Genomic DNA, 15697 nt, shown 5'->3' with positions numbered 1-15697 from the left:
CAAGATTTGTAAATGTCATTTAGTTCCATATAGCACGAAACACATTACGCAATTTAAGTTTAGGCTATGATCAAAGATCACGGCTTTCTAATAGTCATGTTATCATCATTATTTGTAACAATTTTCATTTAATCTTGATTGTGGGGATGAAACGTTTTAAGTTTATTGACTGAATAGATTTTTCCTCTGTGTACATTGGTTCACATATAAGACCCGTACACAAGCAGAAACCAGGGGCAAAGACCCGTGGCCAGATAAACATTAGTTTAAAAACTTCATAGAGTTAATTATTAATAGAAATCTCTCTCTGTGATCCTTGTGAAATCTGAAAGACAGACGTTGTTTTAGAGGAACATTAGTTGAAAATGTCTGACAAGCTTGTGTGTGTAAGTGATTATGAGCTTCAGGCCAAAAAACTTTTACCAAAGTCGGTCTTTGACTATTATTCATCAGGAGCGGATGAGCAGCAAACTCTACGTGATAATATATCAGCCTTCTCGAGGTATGTGACAACACACACATTCTAATAAAGCAGATTCAAATTCAGCTTTAAATGATCTAGCAGCACAGTAAAAAAAGCTCATTTACAACGGACAAATTTGCTCAGTTTACATCTCTATTTTACAAAACAAAATATGAATTAGAATTAATGATTTAATTTATTTGAAATGTATTAGTGTTTTGTCATGTAAGTTTGCTGGGAATGAAACCCACAACATTGTGCACTGCTAACATTGAACTTAAACTTGCATAACATAATAAATATGCACAAAAACTATACTCAACGTGGGTGTAATGGTAAGACTTTACAATAGGGTTGTATGTTAATTTCACCTTTTCTTCACATTTGAATGAATATCAAACATTGTAGCTATTTACATGAGCAAATGTACAGTAAACTAACATGAACAACTGTGATTAACATCAAAACTATATTTTTCATCTTAACTTTGTTTGTTCATGCAATATAACCTTATTGTTAAGTATAACCGGTTTAACATTCATTTACATTTATGCATTTGGCAGACGCTTTTATCCAAAGTGACTTACATACCATTATCCTTTACATTTATACACAGGTATCTGCAATCCCCTGAGATCCAACACACAACCTTGTGCTGTTAACACAATGCTCTTACCACTGAGATACAGGAAAACCATATCTGTACCATTTATAACTATAACATTTAGAAACCTTTCAGTTAAAATGTTCCTTCAGTATAGTTAGTTAAATGTACATACATTACTTCACAGTGTTTACTTGTTTACCCAGCAGGAACTACAAAAAGTATGATTATAATAGAATATTTAACTAATTATTTTAATTTCAATATTAATATAAGCTTAATTTATCAAAACAGTACAGTTATAGAGACACAGCGTGTGTGACAACTAGCCCCGGCCTGCTGATATTCATCAATCTCCAGAGACTTTACAGTTTCTTTATGGAAAAGTGTGTGTGAGAAATGCACCAGAATTAGTCATAAAATAAACGATATCAAACACTTAATGGCGTCAGTTTCACATCAGCATCACTAAAGTGACAAGAAGGACACTTTTCTATATACGTTTTAACCTCATTTTAGTCTCTCTCTCTCTCTCTCTCTCTCTGGGTTATACAGGGTCAGTTATGGCGAGTTATAATTATGTGTGTTTTTCTTGGCCTTGAGCATTTGTGTGGGTGTGTGGATGAACCCAAGCGACCCAAAAACAAGCCAGTAGAAGTAGAAAATGATCCTGATGAATAATGTTAAATTACTCATACATATACATTTATTTATGTGCAAATGTGACGTCATTTCAGGTTATAGACATTCATTTACAAAAGTTACGGTCAGCCAACGCCATGAGTCATAACATTAAAAACACTGTGCTAAAAACATACATTAACATTTACTGTATGGAGAAACATCGTTTCAATGAGTAAGAGAGGCCGGGGCTAGTTGTCACACATACACACTTCTCGAGTTCATAGAGCACTTTCTGCAGTTGTCATATTTCTTTAAAAGCTGTCAAAACTATTAAGATTCAAACATATAATGAAAGATGATTTCTTTTTTAACCTTACATTCTATTGTATTTACTTAATATTTCATATCATATCTTATGAATAAACAGCGTGTTCCTCCTTACCCCACACATCTCTACAGTCCAGGACATTAACTATAAAGCATCAGTTTCTGTGTGTCTCTCTGCTGTGTTCTGTAGGTGGCGTATTTACCCTCGTGTTCTCAGAGATGTGTCCTCGGTGGACATGTCCACTACTGTTTTGGGTCAGAGAGTCAGTATGCCCATCTGTGTGGCAGCTACGGCCATGCAGAAGATGTCTCATCCTGATGGAGAAATGGCCACGGCGAGAGGTCAGACATCACATCACATCATATCACATCTGCTCTTTATTACACTCAAACAACCACATGGTGGAGCTGTATGTCTTCTACAGAAACCCCTTTACACACACACCAAAAACTTCCTTTCTGCAAATAAACTCAAAGCTTTATATGTTTAAATCAACACATTGACTTGAGAAGCAATATAACTTAAGACTGACTATTGGTCTCTGCCCACTGGTAGATATTTATTCTTGTTTTAAGCTTAAACTCTCTTCATTTACATCATTTTGCTTGACAAAACCAGACGGAACAGTTTGATGTCCTACGTCCTTCAAAATATCTTCTTTTGTGTGCAACAGAACAAAGACGTTCATAAAGCGTCTTTTCAATGGGGAAAATGGCAAGTCAATGGGGTCCATGATCTGTCTGGTTATAAGCATTCTTCCAAATATCTTTCTCTGTGTTCATCAAATCAAATTGACTTGAAGGCGAGTAAATCATTACAGAATTCATTTGTTTTTGGATGAACTGACCCTTTAACATCATACCGTGGCTCTTTACTAGAGTATATTTGTATTAGAAAACAAGACACAAATACTGAGTTAGAACTGCATGGTTTGCAGCCGATGGGTTTGCTCTTTAATATATTTGAAATTTTACTTAAATTGTACAATATTTGGATGATTTAAAATTCCCATATGTCTATTTTGAATAAAGATTCAGTGATGTTAAAGGTCTTTAAAAGGTCTTTAAACCGTGGTTCAGCTATGACCCGACCGAGAACCACATGCAAACACAGAAGACGAGGGTTTGTGTTAATGCACGATGAGAATGCAGCAGGTTTGCACAAGAGGAGAGAATTTGACTTTATATATTGTCCCACACCGGTGACGGCTCATAGACAAACCACCAAACCACTAACACCACAGCACTCTTCAGTCAGTTGTGTCCGTCTGTCTCTGTGTGTGTAGGCTGTGTGTCGTGTGACACAGGGATGATGTTGAGCTCGTGGTCCACCTCCACCATAGAGGAAGTGGCAGAGGCGGCACCCGGAGGCGTGCGCTGGATGCAGCTGTACATTTATAAAGACCGAACGCTGACTCAGTCTCTGGTCAGGAGGGCTGAAGACGCCGGGTATAAGGGTATCTTTGTCACTGTGGACACACCTTATCTTGGCAGGAGACGCGATGACGTGCGCAACCGATTTAAGCTGCCCTCTCATTTGAGGTAAATGCTGAAACAGGCACACGTGACGCACAGACCGTGTGTGTATGTGTGTGTGTGCTCATGAGCACAGAGTTCATTCTAGAATATCTAGAGACAGGTCTGATTGTTATATTTTATCTTTTTTCAATTGATAACTTTTCAGAAAACCTAGCAACTGCATAGCAACCACCTAACATTGCCTACCATCCCCAGAACGCCTTAGCAACCACATAGCAACACAACACAATCCACTCAAAGGAATATAGCAACTGCATAGCAACCACCAGAACACCTTAGCAACCATATTAACAGCAAACCACAACTGTATAGCAATGCCATAGCAAAGATCCTGAGGTATTGGTGATTCTTTATGGACAGTTGACATCCATTAATGCGTTGAATACATCCCAACTTCAATAGTGACATTATAAACATTACTTTTCATTAAAACAATCAAGATATATTGAGTGATAAAACCTACAACTATTCTTATTTGATTTGTTGAAAGTGAAACACTAAAGATCTTTATGTATTAATGTGTACAGTAGATCACACAGCTCGTGTGGATTAACTTCACTCAACGTCACCCGTTTAATGTGAGGAAACATTCAGCTATCAGCGCTTCAGTAGATACGCCAACAGCATCACAACTATTAAATCATGAAAGCCCGTCCCACCAGGTGAATTACGGCAATCGGAAACCTAAAAAAGTGCTTTATTTTCACGCGTGGTGAACTTCACGTCACCCCTCCTGGACAACTTCAGCTCGGCCTTACAGATCAAAGCCCACCGGCGGCAACAAGGTGCCATTGAGTTTGACCTGCGGTGTTTGGATCAAACCCCGACTTAGCTTTCACACACTGACCAAAAACAACACTCACAGGACTAATTCTATTTTGCACTTTCTTTTTTCCCCAGAATGGCCAACTTCGACTCGGCTGATTTAGCGTTCTCCTCTAAAGAGGGTTACGGTGAGGACAGCGGCCTGGCGGTCTACGTGGCGCAGTCTATAGATCCCACAGTGAAATGGGACGACATCGCTTGGCTCAAGACCATCACCTCTCTGTCTGTGGTGCTCAAAGGGATTTTGAGAGGTGAGAGATCTTTTGGGATGAGACTGTGACTGCTGCACCTGTTGATGACGACCAAACAGCATCATAATGTCATGTGTAGTAATCCAAAACAGGTTCTTATTCTACAGAACATTGTATCGGACTATAAATGTGCTGTTAGTATAGCTAACTAAAACTCTCAAAACATATCTATTCATTGAAACCATTTAAAATATAGACCTAAATATTATCTTAGAACCCTAATTAAATAAAAATTTAAAATGTTTTAAAATATGTTTAAGTTGAGACATTAACATTAACTGAAAATAAATAAAAACCAAACTGAAACATCAAATTAAAATAGAAAGTATAAAAATAAATCATATAAAATATAAATTAAAATATATATAAAAAAATAAACTTAATAAAGCAATATAAAACGAATGAATAAATTAACAATATCAACAGAAAATGAAAGCGAATGCAAAAAACAGACTCAAAAATGAAATCTTTTTGATAAAGAGACACCAGATGACGGACTGAAGTCTGATTTCACTGGATCTGTTTTCTCTCTGGTGTTCACGTCTATCCAGGAATGTTTCTCCTGATACAGAACGACACATTTGCATAATGTAATGAAAACAAAGTGGACGTCTGAAGCATCTGTCATCAGGGTGATAAGTGAAAGATAAAGTGTCATTTATCTCTCGGGAGGAAGGAGCGGTCAGACCCTCAGCCCTGAGGTTAATCTTGTCTAGAAACAGCGCTGTTGTTATTGTGTCCTGAGATAAACTCCATCTCTATAGAACTGACAGATTCTTTAAATAAAAGCAGCTCGAACATTTATGCCTGATCTCGATGGGTTTCCTCAAAGTTTTGTTTTGTGGATTCATGGCTTTAAATCACATCTCAAATCGACTATAGAGTGAGAAAATGTGAAACGGCTCTGAAAGTCACGGTGTTCTGGTGGTGAATGTCTCTCCAGCTGAAGATGCCAGAGAAGCTGTGAAATATGGTGTGGATGGAATACTTGTGTCAAACCACGGAGCAAGACAACTCGATGGAGTTCCAGCCACCGTAAGTCTTTTTGAACTATCTTCTGCTCTCTTTAAACCTGATATCTGACGCTTTGAAATACAGCTGCTGCTTTCACAATGTGGAGAACGAACAAAGGTTTGGGAAAATTACAGATGTGGTTTTAACTCAACTGATCTCTAAATGACTGGAGTGCATACAGAACGCTGAACAGCAGCAATTCGGCCGTATTGATGTCTGTCCGCATCATTGACTGACAGCAAAACCTTCTCCTAAATCTGTCGGTTTTCAGATTTCAACTCTTTCAGCAGCACAGTCATAGGCCACTCCATTTATAAATCCTAAACGCTAACTTTTGAAGACATGTATGATGTTTATAGCTGATGTAAAACAATATTTGTTTGTAAGTCTAGTCACACCATATCATGGTCATGTTAAACACATTACATTGACAGGTGGGCCGCTCCTGCTGAAGAAGTCCAGGGCCACTTTTTACTCTCAGTCCGCCACTGAGCACAGTGATTGTGTTTTCTCATTGAAATATGATGCGTGTAAGAATAGCAACATGGCATCAATATTCTGACATCATGCGCGATGCAGTTATCTATTATAAATCAGCGGTAAAGACACAAAGATGGCACAAGACTCACATTTTCTGTGCTGTGCACAAAAGTCCACAAGCAAAAGTTGAGATTTCAATGTAAACTACACATTTCCAATCATTTTTTTCCAAAACCTATCCACACTCATTTAAATTCGACATTACTCAAGAATTGTCTCATTTGTGTCAGTTATTTAGATATTTTAGGAAACAAACACCTTACATTAAACACATAAATGACAACACGACTCCAAGATGAACTGTGTGCGTGCGCAGATTGACGTCTTGCCTGAGATCGTGGAGGCGGTGGAGGGGAAGGTGGAGGTCTTTCTGGACGGAGGCGTGCGTACGGGTACAGACGTGCTGAAGGCGCTGGCTCTGGGGGCCAAAGCTGTGTTTGTAGGTCGACCCATCCTGTGGGCGCTGGCCTGTGAGGTGAGACACAGAAAACACGGATTCACTCAAACACTTTGCATGATTTTAAGCAACAAAACACATTTTAATCGAAAAAAGCTTACGCTGAGATACTTGTAGATAGAAACATATCTGTTGAGTTTGCGTACAAATCTATGTATGAAAATACTAACGCAATGCTTTCAATGCTTTGTTGTTCTCATAACATACTACAAATACAAAATGAGTGATGTCTTCATCGTGTCTTCAGGGTGATAAAGGTGTCAGTGATGTGCTCGAGTTACTGAGAGAAGAACTTCACCGAGCGCTGGCCCTCACAGGTAACATTAATCCTTCATTTCACAGCATTTTCCTTCATGAAATATAACTTACAATCCTAATTTATCATTTACAGTTAGGGTGAAATATTTAATACAGTAGTAATCTGTTTGTCAGGATGTCGTTCACTGAAAGAAGTGGATGGATCTCTTGTGAGGAGATCTCCGCTCGTTTCAAAGATCTGAGAGAAACTGCTGCATGGCTGCAAATGCTTCAACCGTGTTTTTCAAATAAACCCAGCGATGACTTGACCTTCTTAGACTCGGTAATTGTGTACAATTGTGATTAAATGCATGTGGGAAAAGGATTAGTTAAAGCACGTGTTTATTTTCACAGTTTCTAGTTTGCACGGACCTACAGAGGAAGATGGCGGTAATTCTTCCTGTTTATTTGAAGCGTGTCGTGTTCAGTAATCCAATCCAGTTCTGTGACTTTTCCCTCAGTGTTTGTGTCATGTTTCCAGCTGTCGTATTTCACCCGTCGATAAAGTTTGATGAATTTGCGGCGTCATCTTTCTGTGTGTTCCAAACGGGCTATATCGCCCTAGGAAGGGCCCTTCGGGTAGGTGACATACAAAACGTCGCTCCAAATTAAGAGAAAATCTTGTTTTATTGCTTTTTTGCAAGTGAATTTTAAACGGACGCATCAAGAGACACAATCGCCTCTAGAGTTTACACATCAGCTTTACTCTTTGAATGGAGTAGGGCATTGGGATGATCACTTGATATGCTGGAAGTTATACATTTTTTTCGACCGTATTCAGAGACACTAATTTTCCAAAATGTAAAGCTTGGAATTTAGATGCACATATAAAAGCCCTTCTTTCGTGATTACATGGACGTATTTAGATGTGTTCGCAGCGTACGTCAAGAGAAACACTGCCTTCACGTGCTCTCGGAAATTCAATAAATCCCACTTCAAGTTATGGAACGGTGCCGTTTTAATGGAAGCAGATACTTGTGACGTTTTAATGCTACTATAATTATTATAATGTTTCTAAATCCAGATGTTACTTTTGTTAAACACAGCTGGATATTCACATTCTGACAATGTGATGTCCAAACTGCTCCGTTATGCTTATTCACAATATTCAGTATATTAGAGGGAGGAATGTTGACAGGTACTTAAGTAAATGAGGACACAATTCTCATTTGTTATTTAAAACTAAATGTTGAAAGTACCAACAAAAAAATGAAGAAGAAATGATTTATAATGTGTTTTTCCGTTAAGTTAAACGCTCAACAGGAGGATATTTGTTTATGACAGCATGCCTTTGTTATTCTTTGATGTATTTTCACCAATAATCACAGTAAAAAGATTTCTCTGCTGTTGTGTCTCTCATGAATATTTATACTCCCGAAAGGCAAACAGGTCTGTGAGAGGTTCAGAAAGGTCACACACAAGGCATGGGATTTCTTTACTTGCTCTTTCCACAGCTGAACCACAGGACCTGAATGAAGCCATTATACACATTGAGTGGCCACAGGAAAACAAACTTTGTCAGAGTTCTGTTCATTAGCACCTTCCGCTTTGTTTGAACCGCCTACTTTGTGAAGAGGCCGGGAAAGTGAACTTCTACTGGAATCAAACCAAACCCACGGTTCATGAGAGTTTGAAGACGTATTATATAATTTGATGATGAGCATGCAAATCACTCGATGCCATTGCACTGAATAGCAGCCATTAGAAAAGTATATTTCAGTTGGTTTCAAGTCGGTTGTGGCTAGAAGGGATACAGCTACACCTGGAAGTGATGCAAAATCTTGCAATAGAATTACAAAAAACTGCATCAGCTAATGCCTACACCAACACTAAACCTAACCTAACAATAATAAAAAGAAAGTAATTAACAGTTGTCAGCGTGTCAAAAATGATGCTGTAGTGAAATGGGCATGCCCAGTGGAGGTAGCTCCATAGACATGATAAATAACTAGACGCTCCTGCGATAAGTCAATGGCGCCGCCATATTAGTGAGGGCAACAGTGCACTAAAAGCCCACTGAACCCAACGGGAGAGCTGCTTTTAAAAGCACAATCACGTTTCATTTCTTAACACATTTAATTGGTCTATGACATACGTAGAGTACAACTTTATCAACCCTCACCAATATGGCGGCAGCATCGTCATATGATCCAGTGGACATTGAGGCATCTAGTTAATATATATATATATATGTCTATGGCTGTATCCCTTCAGCCACAAGATTAGATTAGATTCAACTTTATTGTCATTACACATATGCAAGTACAGTGTAACGAAATGTAGTTTAGGTCTAACCAGAAGTGCAGTTAGCAAGTGCAGGATATACAGTTAGAATAAATACAGAATACAATATTGATAAAATATTATACAGTTATTAATTTTTTTTACAGTAGGTATGTTCTATGAAAATATGACAGTAAGTATATACTATGAACAGTATATACAGATGACTATATACTATGAACATTAACGTACAGGTGGATATGAGCAGATAATAATTTAGACTAAACAATAGTGCAAGTGATTAAGTGTGCATAGATTATTGACACTAGCTGTTAAAGTTGCAGTGCAATAGGTGAGTTAATGCAGTTGTTGAAGTAACAGTGCAGTGGATGAGTTAATGCTGTTATTAAAGTTACGCTTAAAGTTAGATAAGTTAGTTACAACCATGTAAGTCAAGAACACTGTGTTTAGTGAAAGATATTTATCATGTGTTTTGTATTTGAAATGATCAGATATGATCTGAGAGAGCCGGGTTGAGATCTTGCAGAGCTGCACTGAATATCATTTTAAAACAGTCACACAGATGTTCTTGCAATTTGTTTGAGAGTTTGTAAATAGCATCAAGACCACATCGCCCATAAAAGTTATGCGAGGTTTTGCTTAACGAGGCACTTTTGTCTGACCAGAGGAAGGCACTTGTTCAAACACTCAAACCATGCGTACTAAAGCAGAGAGATCAGACCTCAGTGCAGATCCTCAAGAGCATTCTAGGAACCAAAATTTGAACAACAAGTAAAAAGGTTTATGTGGATTTCTGGTTCCCAGAATACTTTGCACGAGGCTGTTATTTTATCTTTTTTTTCTGTAAAGATGAATACTTAATGTTAATATTAATTTATCTTTGAACAAACTGTTGAGAATAAATTGGATAAATATTAATCTACAGTAAGTTACTGGCAACTAGCTGCATAACTACAGCAAAAATGTTTAAAGTGTAGGCAATACTACAGAGTACTGTAGTGCACATTCGCCACAGCCGGTACTCACAGATCAGGGAACCGGCTTAACCTCATCTACACCCGTAACTGCTCCACACTTACATCCTGTCTTGATAACCTTTGTCCTCCAGACCAGCTTGTGCCACCCCCTAATTTTCACTGAGAAAACATCATCCATTAACAAACAATTCTCAGCACCTCAGACCTCGGTACACACTACCCTCACTTTAAATATTGAACTCTCATACTTCGCCCCACTGACTCACAACCCTGACTGGCAACCCCGTAAATCTCTAAGAATCTCTTGCACTCCTCTCCACTGGTTCAAAGCCTATCTCTCCGGCAGATCCTTCCGGGTGTCATGGAGGCGCCCGCTGTACACTGCTCACCACATGATCACTGGGGTCCCTCAGGGATTGGTGCTTGAACCGCTGCTTTTTTCCGTCTGCACAACATCCTTGGGATCCATCATACGGGCACACGGCTTCTCATTATAACTGTTATGCTGACGACACCCAGATCTACATCTCGTTTCACCCAGATGATACCACTGTAGCAGATCGCATAACAGCCTAGAAGACATATCAGCTTGGGAGAAAGAGCATCACCTCCAGCTGAACCCGGCAAAGACAGAACCACTTTCCGGCACACCCCACGGTGCAACACAATCTCACCGTCCAACTTGGCAATACCACAATCACTCCTTCCAAACCAGCCAGGAACCTCAGAGTTACATTTGATGAACAGCTGTCCTGCAATGATCACATTGCAAAGTCAACGCGATCCTGTCGATATGCCATGTTCAACATTAGAAAGGTTAGACCCTGTCTCACTGAGCATGCGGCACAACTCCTTGTCCAGGCCCTGGTCAACTCAAGGTTGGACTACTGCAATGGTCTCCTTGCTGGTCTTTCTGCAAAGGCTATCAAACCACTTCAGCTGGTTCAAAACTCAGCAGCACACCTTATCTTTCAACAGCCCAAAAGGGCTCATGTGACACCCCTTCTCATCTCTCTACACTGGCTACCGGTTGAAGCCTGTATCAGATTCAAGTCACTGATGTTTGCATCACATCTCTCACAACCTTCAAAAAACGACTTAAAACCCATCTCTTCTGTGAATACTTGAGACAAATGAAAAAAAGTACACTAACCCTAACTCTCTTATCTCAACAGGTAGTGGTCTGGCTTTTGTTTAAACTACTAACTTTGTATAAGCATCTATTGTATAATTACTTCTGTATGACATATCGCTTATTGCTCCCTGAACTCTTTGTAAGTCGCTTTGGATAAAGGCGTCCGCTAAATGACTAAATGTAAATGTACATTAACAAAATACAGTAAAAAGTACTACAGTATCATTCATTTGAGTCAATACTGCAGAGTTTTTTGCCTATGTTGGGTGTTTTAGTGTTCGGTTGACACGTGTGTGACTTGTTGAGTTGTGATCTGGCAGGCGTGTTTTGTCCGAAATACGGCCTCTGGCTTCATCCCAGCATCTATGACTTGAGTTTCGCTTGTTTCCACACTGAAGGCTGTTGGGGGAAGTCACTTTGGGACAGGGTGTGTCTCACTGCGGTCATTCTGACTGAAGATCCCTGAACGCAGGAAAATCCAGACAGATTCTGCACCTGTGTGTCTAGACAGCGAATCTTTCAGCTGGACAAAAGCCCATCAACTCTCTGAGGAGGGAATCAGACATAATACACTTCTTCTCTCCCGGCTGCATTTCAATGGATGTCAAATTGAAAGTAGGAACGTTTTCCAGCAGAATCTTCTGAGTGGTTTCTAAGGCGTTGATAGGGTGGATGCAAAATAAATCCCACACAATGAGATCAAGTGCAAGACAATCACACATTGAGAAACTTGTCATATGTTGAAACTGTTGCCAATTTTCATCCATTTTACAGTCGATTTTTTTATCTTGCAGTTGTCTTTCATTGCTGCAGTGTGTGGGATTTCTTTTTTTAAGTCTCACCTTGGATATTTTTTCAGATCTCTGTGATATTCTGATCTGTAGATAGTGTCATAGACAGCTCACTGGGTTTAAGCCCAGATACTAACTAAATACTTACTGGAACACTAGGCACTTGAGATTGATTTCACACATCCAGGAGAGGGCAACATTTAGCTTCTTATCATCACGGAAAACCATCCGTCCGATCATTGAGTTCAAATGTAAAAAACAAACAAATCATGGCACACAAAACATATGTTTCACATCAGTACAAACATCTTTTCCTTATTCTCCTGAAAACATCTTTGCAGGATGCGATGCCTTCCAAATTAATGCCACAACGTGGAACTAAACAAACACGCATTAAACACAAAAGAAACCCACCCGGCATTGAGCTACCCTCATTAAAGTTCAGCAAACTCATCTGATGAAGAATTTTACTGGCCAACTGTTGATGGAAAATCAAGCGAGTTAAAAAGATGGGGCTTGGGCGATATAGCAAACAGAACACGGCAGTTCCTTCCTGTGCCACAGTAACTAATGACCTGGAAAACCAGATCAATGTGCAAGTCATTACTCCATCATACTTCCCCACAGTAGTCATGTGCTGATCTCAAACTAACACTTAAACAACTCACACATCCACATGAATGTCAGAACATCTGACAGAAGAAACAAACGGGAGGGATAGAAAACAGAGTGTGTCGTGATTTCATAGGTTTGGGGGGTCTTCTTACTCCTAAAACTGTTCAAAAGTACTACGCTTGTTGGCGTAATTTGCGGGTGGGACATGTCCCCGCCACATTTTCGAAGAAATTCAGAAATTCTTGCGGAAGGTGTGTATGGGCATAAACATCTAAAAGTGGTGAAAAATGCAAGTACTCCCTTTGCTCACACTCATAAGTCAATTTTACGGAAGACTCCGAAATGTATGCACGCATCATCCGCGTTCACCACACTTGCTTGTGCATCCAATGTCCGAGCACAAAAATGCGTAACCCCCAGTGACATTTTTAGTCATTGGAATAAACTGCTTTTCAAGTGCATGCAATAGCCAAGTGACCTTCACTAAATGCCAGGTTGGGAACGACATACTGTGAGGGCTGGAGTCAAAAAGCGTAGTAGGCAATGGACGAACCGCCCACTATATATGATAAATATTCCCAACGTAACAGAAACAATTTATTAAAGTTAATTGTTTTGATCCCACCACTTTTCAAAACAGAGTTTTGCCACGGACTGCGTTATTCCAAACACAGCCTTTAAAAGGATGCTCACCCATTAAATTAAATTTCTTCTGCGGAAAACGAAAGAAAGTTGAAAAGTACTGAACCCCATTGACTTCCATTGTATGAACACAAAACCACTCAGACATTTCTCAACATATCTTAATTTGTGTTCCACTGAAGCAAGACTCGCATACAGATTTACAAACGAGAGAGAATAAATGATGACAGAATAGTATTTTTGTATAAACCTGTAAAGCTTTTCTGTTCATCAGACACAGTGTTTTAATGCTTTCTTTCTTTCTTTCTACGTGTAAGAACGTGTGAGTTTTTCAAATGAGCGCTTAAGTCGTACCAGGTGAAGAAATATGATTGCGGTGAAAGTTTTGAAAACACTCCGTCTTTTTAACACTCAGTGACAATTGCCCCAAATTATCCATTTATTTTTGCACAGGCCTGGTGACAGTACGTGTTTTCAAACATGCGACTCACAGCTGCGGCCGATTAATAACAGCGCAGGGAGGGGGTTCGGTTCGACTAAATTTACTTTCAGAACAAGAGAAACGTTGAGGCCAGAGAGAGAGAGAGAGAGAGAGAGCGCACACATCTGTTGACATGAAAATTGTGGAACCTTGAATTCTTTTTTCAGTGGTTGTGGTGTTTTACTACCACGACTCCGAGTCCAACATCTGGACCTGTTGTTTTACGAAACATTTCCCACAGATCTCTCTGTTTTGTTTGTCAATTCACGAACGTTTAGTGCTCGAATCCATAAGACATGAAAGCAAGTCCGTTGTATGTGGTCTCTCTCTGCCTGACGCAGCTGCGTCTGTTCGATATCCATCTAAAATCAATATCTGTAGATGATTACGGCCAACACTATTTATTCTTCTAGGGTTGGGCTCTGGCCTGTGGTCAGCAGATGTTCGCCTGTGATTTGCATTCCTGTTTTCTTCCTTTTACCAGCAGATGTGCAGATGTTCAGAAATATAAAGGTTTGTGTGTGTGTGTGTGTGTCTGGCCACGTTTGGAACAACACACCAGCCCTGAAAAAGTGTTTGGACTGTTTCAAATGTGTGTGTGTAAAGTCATTGCATTAGTGTATCAACCCAAAACATTTCACTTGAGGTTTCACGGATGCTGAGTGTGTGAACTCCATAAATCCACTGAAGATCACCTGCACACCTGCTGCTTAAAGGTTCAGAAAGGTTGAGTTCTGCTCAGACATCATCTGCTTTTACACGTTTCATCTCATGTACACTCTTCAAAATAAAGGTGCTTTCACAGCGATGCAATAGGAGAACCATTTTCAGTCAAAGGTTCTAGAAACATCTCTTTCTTACTTTTTTATCATCTGAAGAACCTTTTTCCGCCACAAATAACCTTTTGTGAAACAGAACGGTTCTTCAGCTGTTAAAGGTTCTTTATGGAACCAAAAGGTTCTTCTTTCTTTGGCATCAAAGAACCTCTTGAAGCACCTTTTTGTTTGTTAGGTATGCAAACATTTCTAGTATGCATACTTTGCACATTATCTGTTAGCCGTCTCAAGTTCAGCCGAGCGTGGAATGTGTTCGTGCTCTCCAAAAAATCATAGAATGAATTTATTAAGGATGCACGTTGATTCATTTACATTTACTCATTTGGCAGATGCTTACAAGTAGTTTTCTACAGTGACACATTACTGCAGAGCAATCAGGGGTAAGGTGTCTTGCTCAAGGGCCCTTCAGTCATGACCTGCTGGCACTGAGATTAGAACCGGCAACCTTCTGATCACAAGCCCAACACTCTAACCATTAGGCCAAATGCATGAAAGTGTCTCGTAAAGAAATGCTTTACAGTTTCGCATCTGAAGGTCTGGGATTAAAGTGCTCTTGGAACAGGTTTAAATCATCTGGAGGAGCGGCCTACAGGATATCAGACACATTCTCCGGCAAACATCATGAGAAGACACCAATAGCATCTTGATTTGTGCTCCTAACAGAAGAAACATGGCATGATAAATGAAGTGCTTTGGTTTGCAGTGATACAACATGTGATGTGTTGCTAAGAGTTTGCTAGGAGACAGATATGCAGTTTCTTGCGTTTTGAGTGTGTTGAAAACGCATCTTTTTAAAACGAGCGTTTTAAAAGTGCACTTGAAAGTGGATACATTTGAAAACGCCGTTTTCGCTTTGAATTGTGGATGAGGGAAACGGGTAGGGCGGTGTTTTCCATCATGTGATGCTGTTGTTTCGGCTGCTCTCCTGTTTCATTTCATTAAAGTCACCATGAATCGGAAGTTGGGATTGACTTCTTTCCGTATTGTGAAGTGTTTCCAAATGAACCGGCTTCTGAAATTTGTAAACATTTAGGG

The 15697-nt window shown here is 39.5% G+C and overlaps 1 protein-coding gene across 2 annotated transcripts; it reads left to right on the top strand.

Annotated features, from left to right (window-relative positions):
- The first annotated feature begins 232 nt into the window (after positions 1-232).
- On the top strand, positions 233-8287 carry hao1 (hydroxyacid oxidase (glycolate oxidase) 1). Of its 2 annotated transcripts, XR_013786837.1 has the most exons (9): positions 233-502; positions 2209-2360; positions 3305-3560; positions 4458-4633; positions 5577-5668; positions 6504-6662; positions 6892-6961; positions 7077-7224; positions 7296-8287. XR_013786837.1 is itself a non-coding variant. In XM_079459222.1 (8 exons), exons 1-8 carry the CDS (start codon positions 366-368, stop codon positions 7142-7144), a joined length of 1110 nt encoding a protein of 369 aa, XP_079315348.1. In that variant the 5' UTR covers positions 233-365; the 3' UTR covers positions 7145-8287. The 2 variants fall into 2 exon arrangements, 1 of the variants encoding a protein (XP_079315348.1); XM_079459222.1 differs by having other exon boundaries at positions 7077-8287.
- Positions 8288-15697: the final 7410 nt, after the last annotated feature.

This window comes from Barbatula barbatula, assembly GCF_947034865.1.
Source record: "Barbatula barbatula genome assembly, chromosome: 6".
Taxonomy (NCBI): Eukaryota; Metazoa; Chordata; class Actinopteri; order Cypriniformes; family Nemacheilidae; genus Barbatula; species Barbatula barbatula.
The sequence above is the reverse complement of the archived record's forward strand: the minus strand, read 5'-3'. Positions and strand labels throughout refer to the sequence as shown.

What these genes read in the sequence shown, in the direction of transcription:
- hao1 (XM_079459222.1), top strand. Translation starts at nt 366, where the DNA reads ATGTCTGACAAGCTTGTGTGTGTAAGTGATTATGAGCTTCAGGCCAAA. An exon ending in AAGCTGCCCTCTCATTTGAG is followed by an intron (nt 3,561 to 4,457) that starts GTAAATGCTGAA and finishes TTTTTTCCCCAG; the next exon opens with AATGGCCAACTTCGACTCGG. An exon ending in CCGAGCGCTGGCCCTCACAG is followed by an intron (nt 6,962 to 7,076) that starts GTAACATTAATC and finishes TCTGTTTGTCAG; the next exon opens with GATGTCGTTCACTGAAAGAA.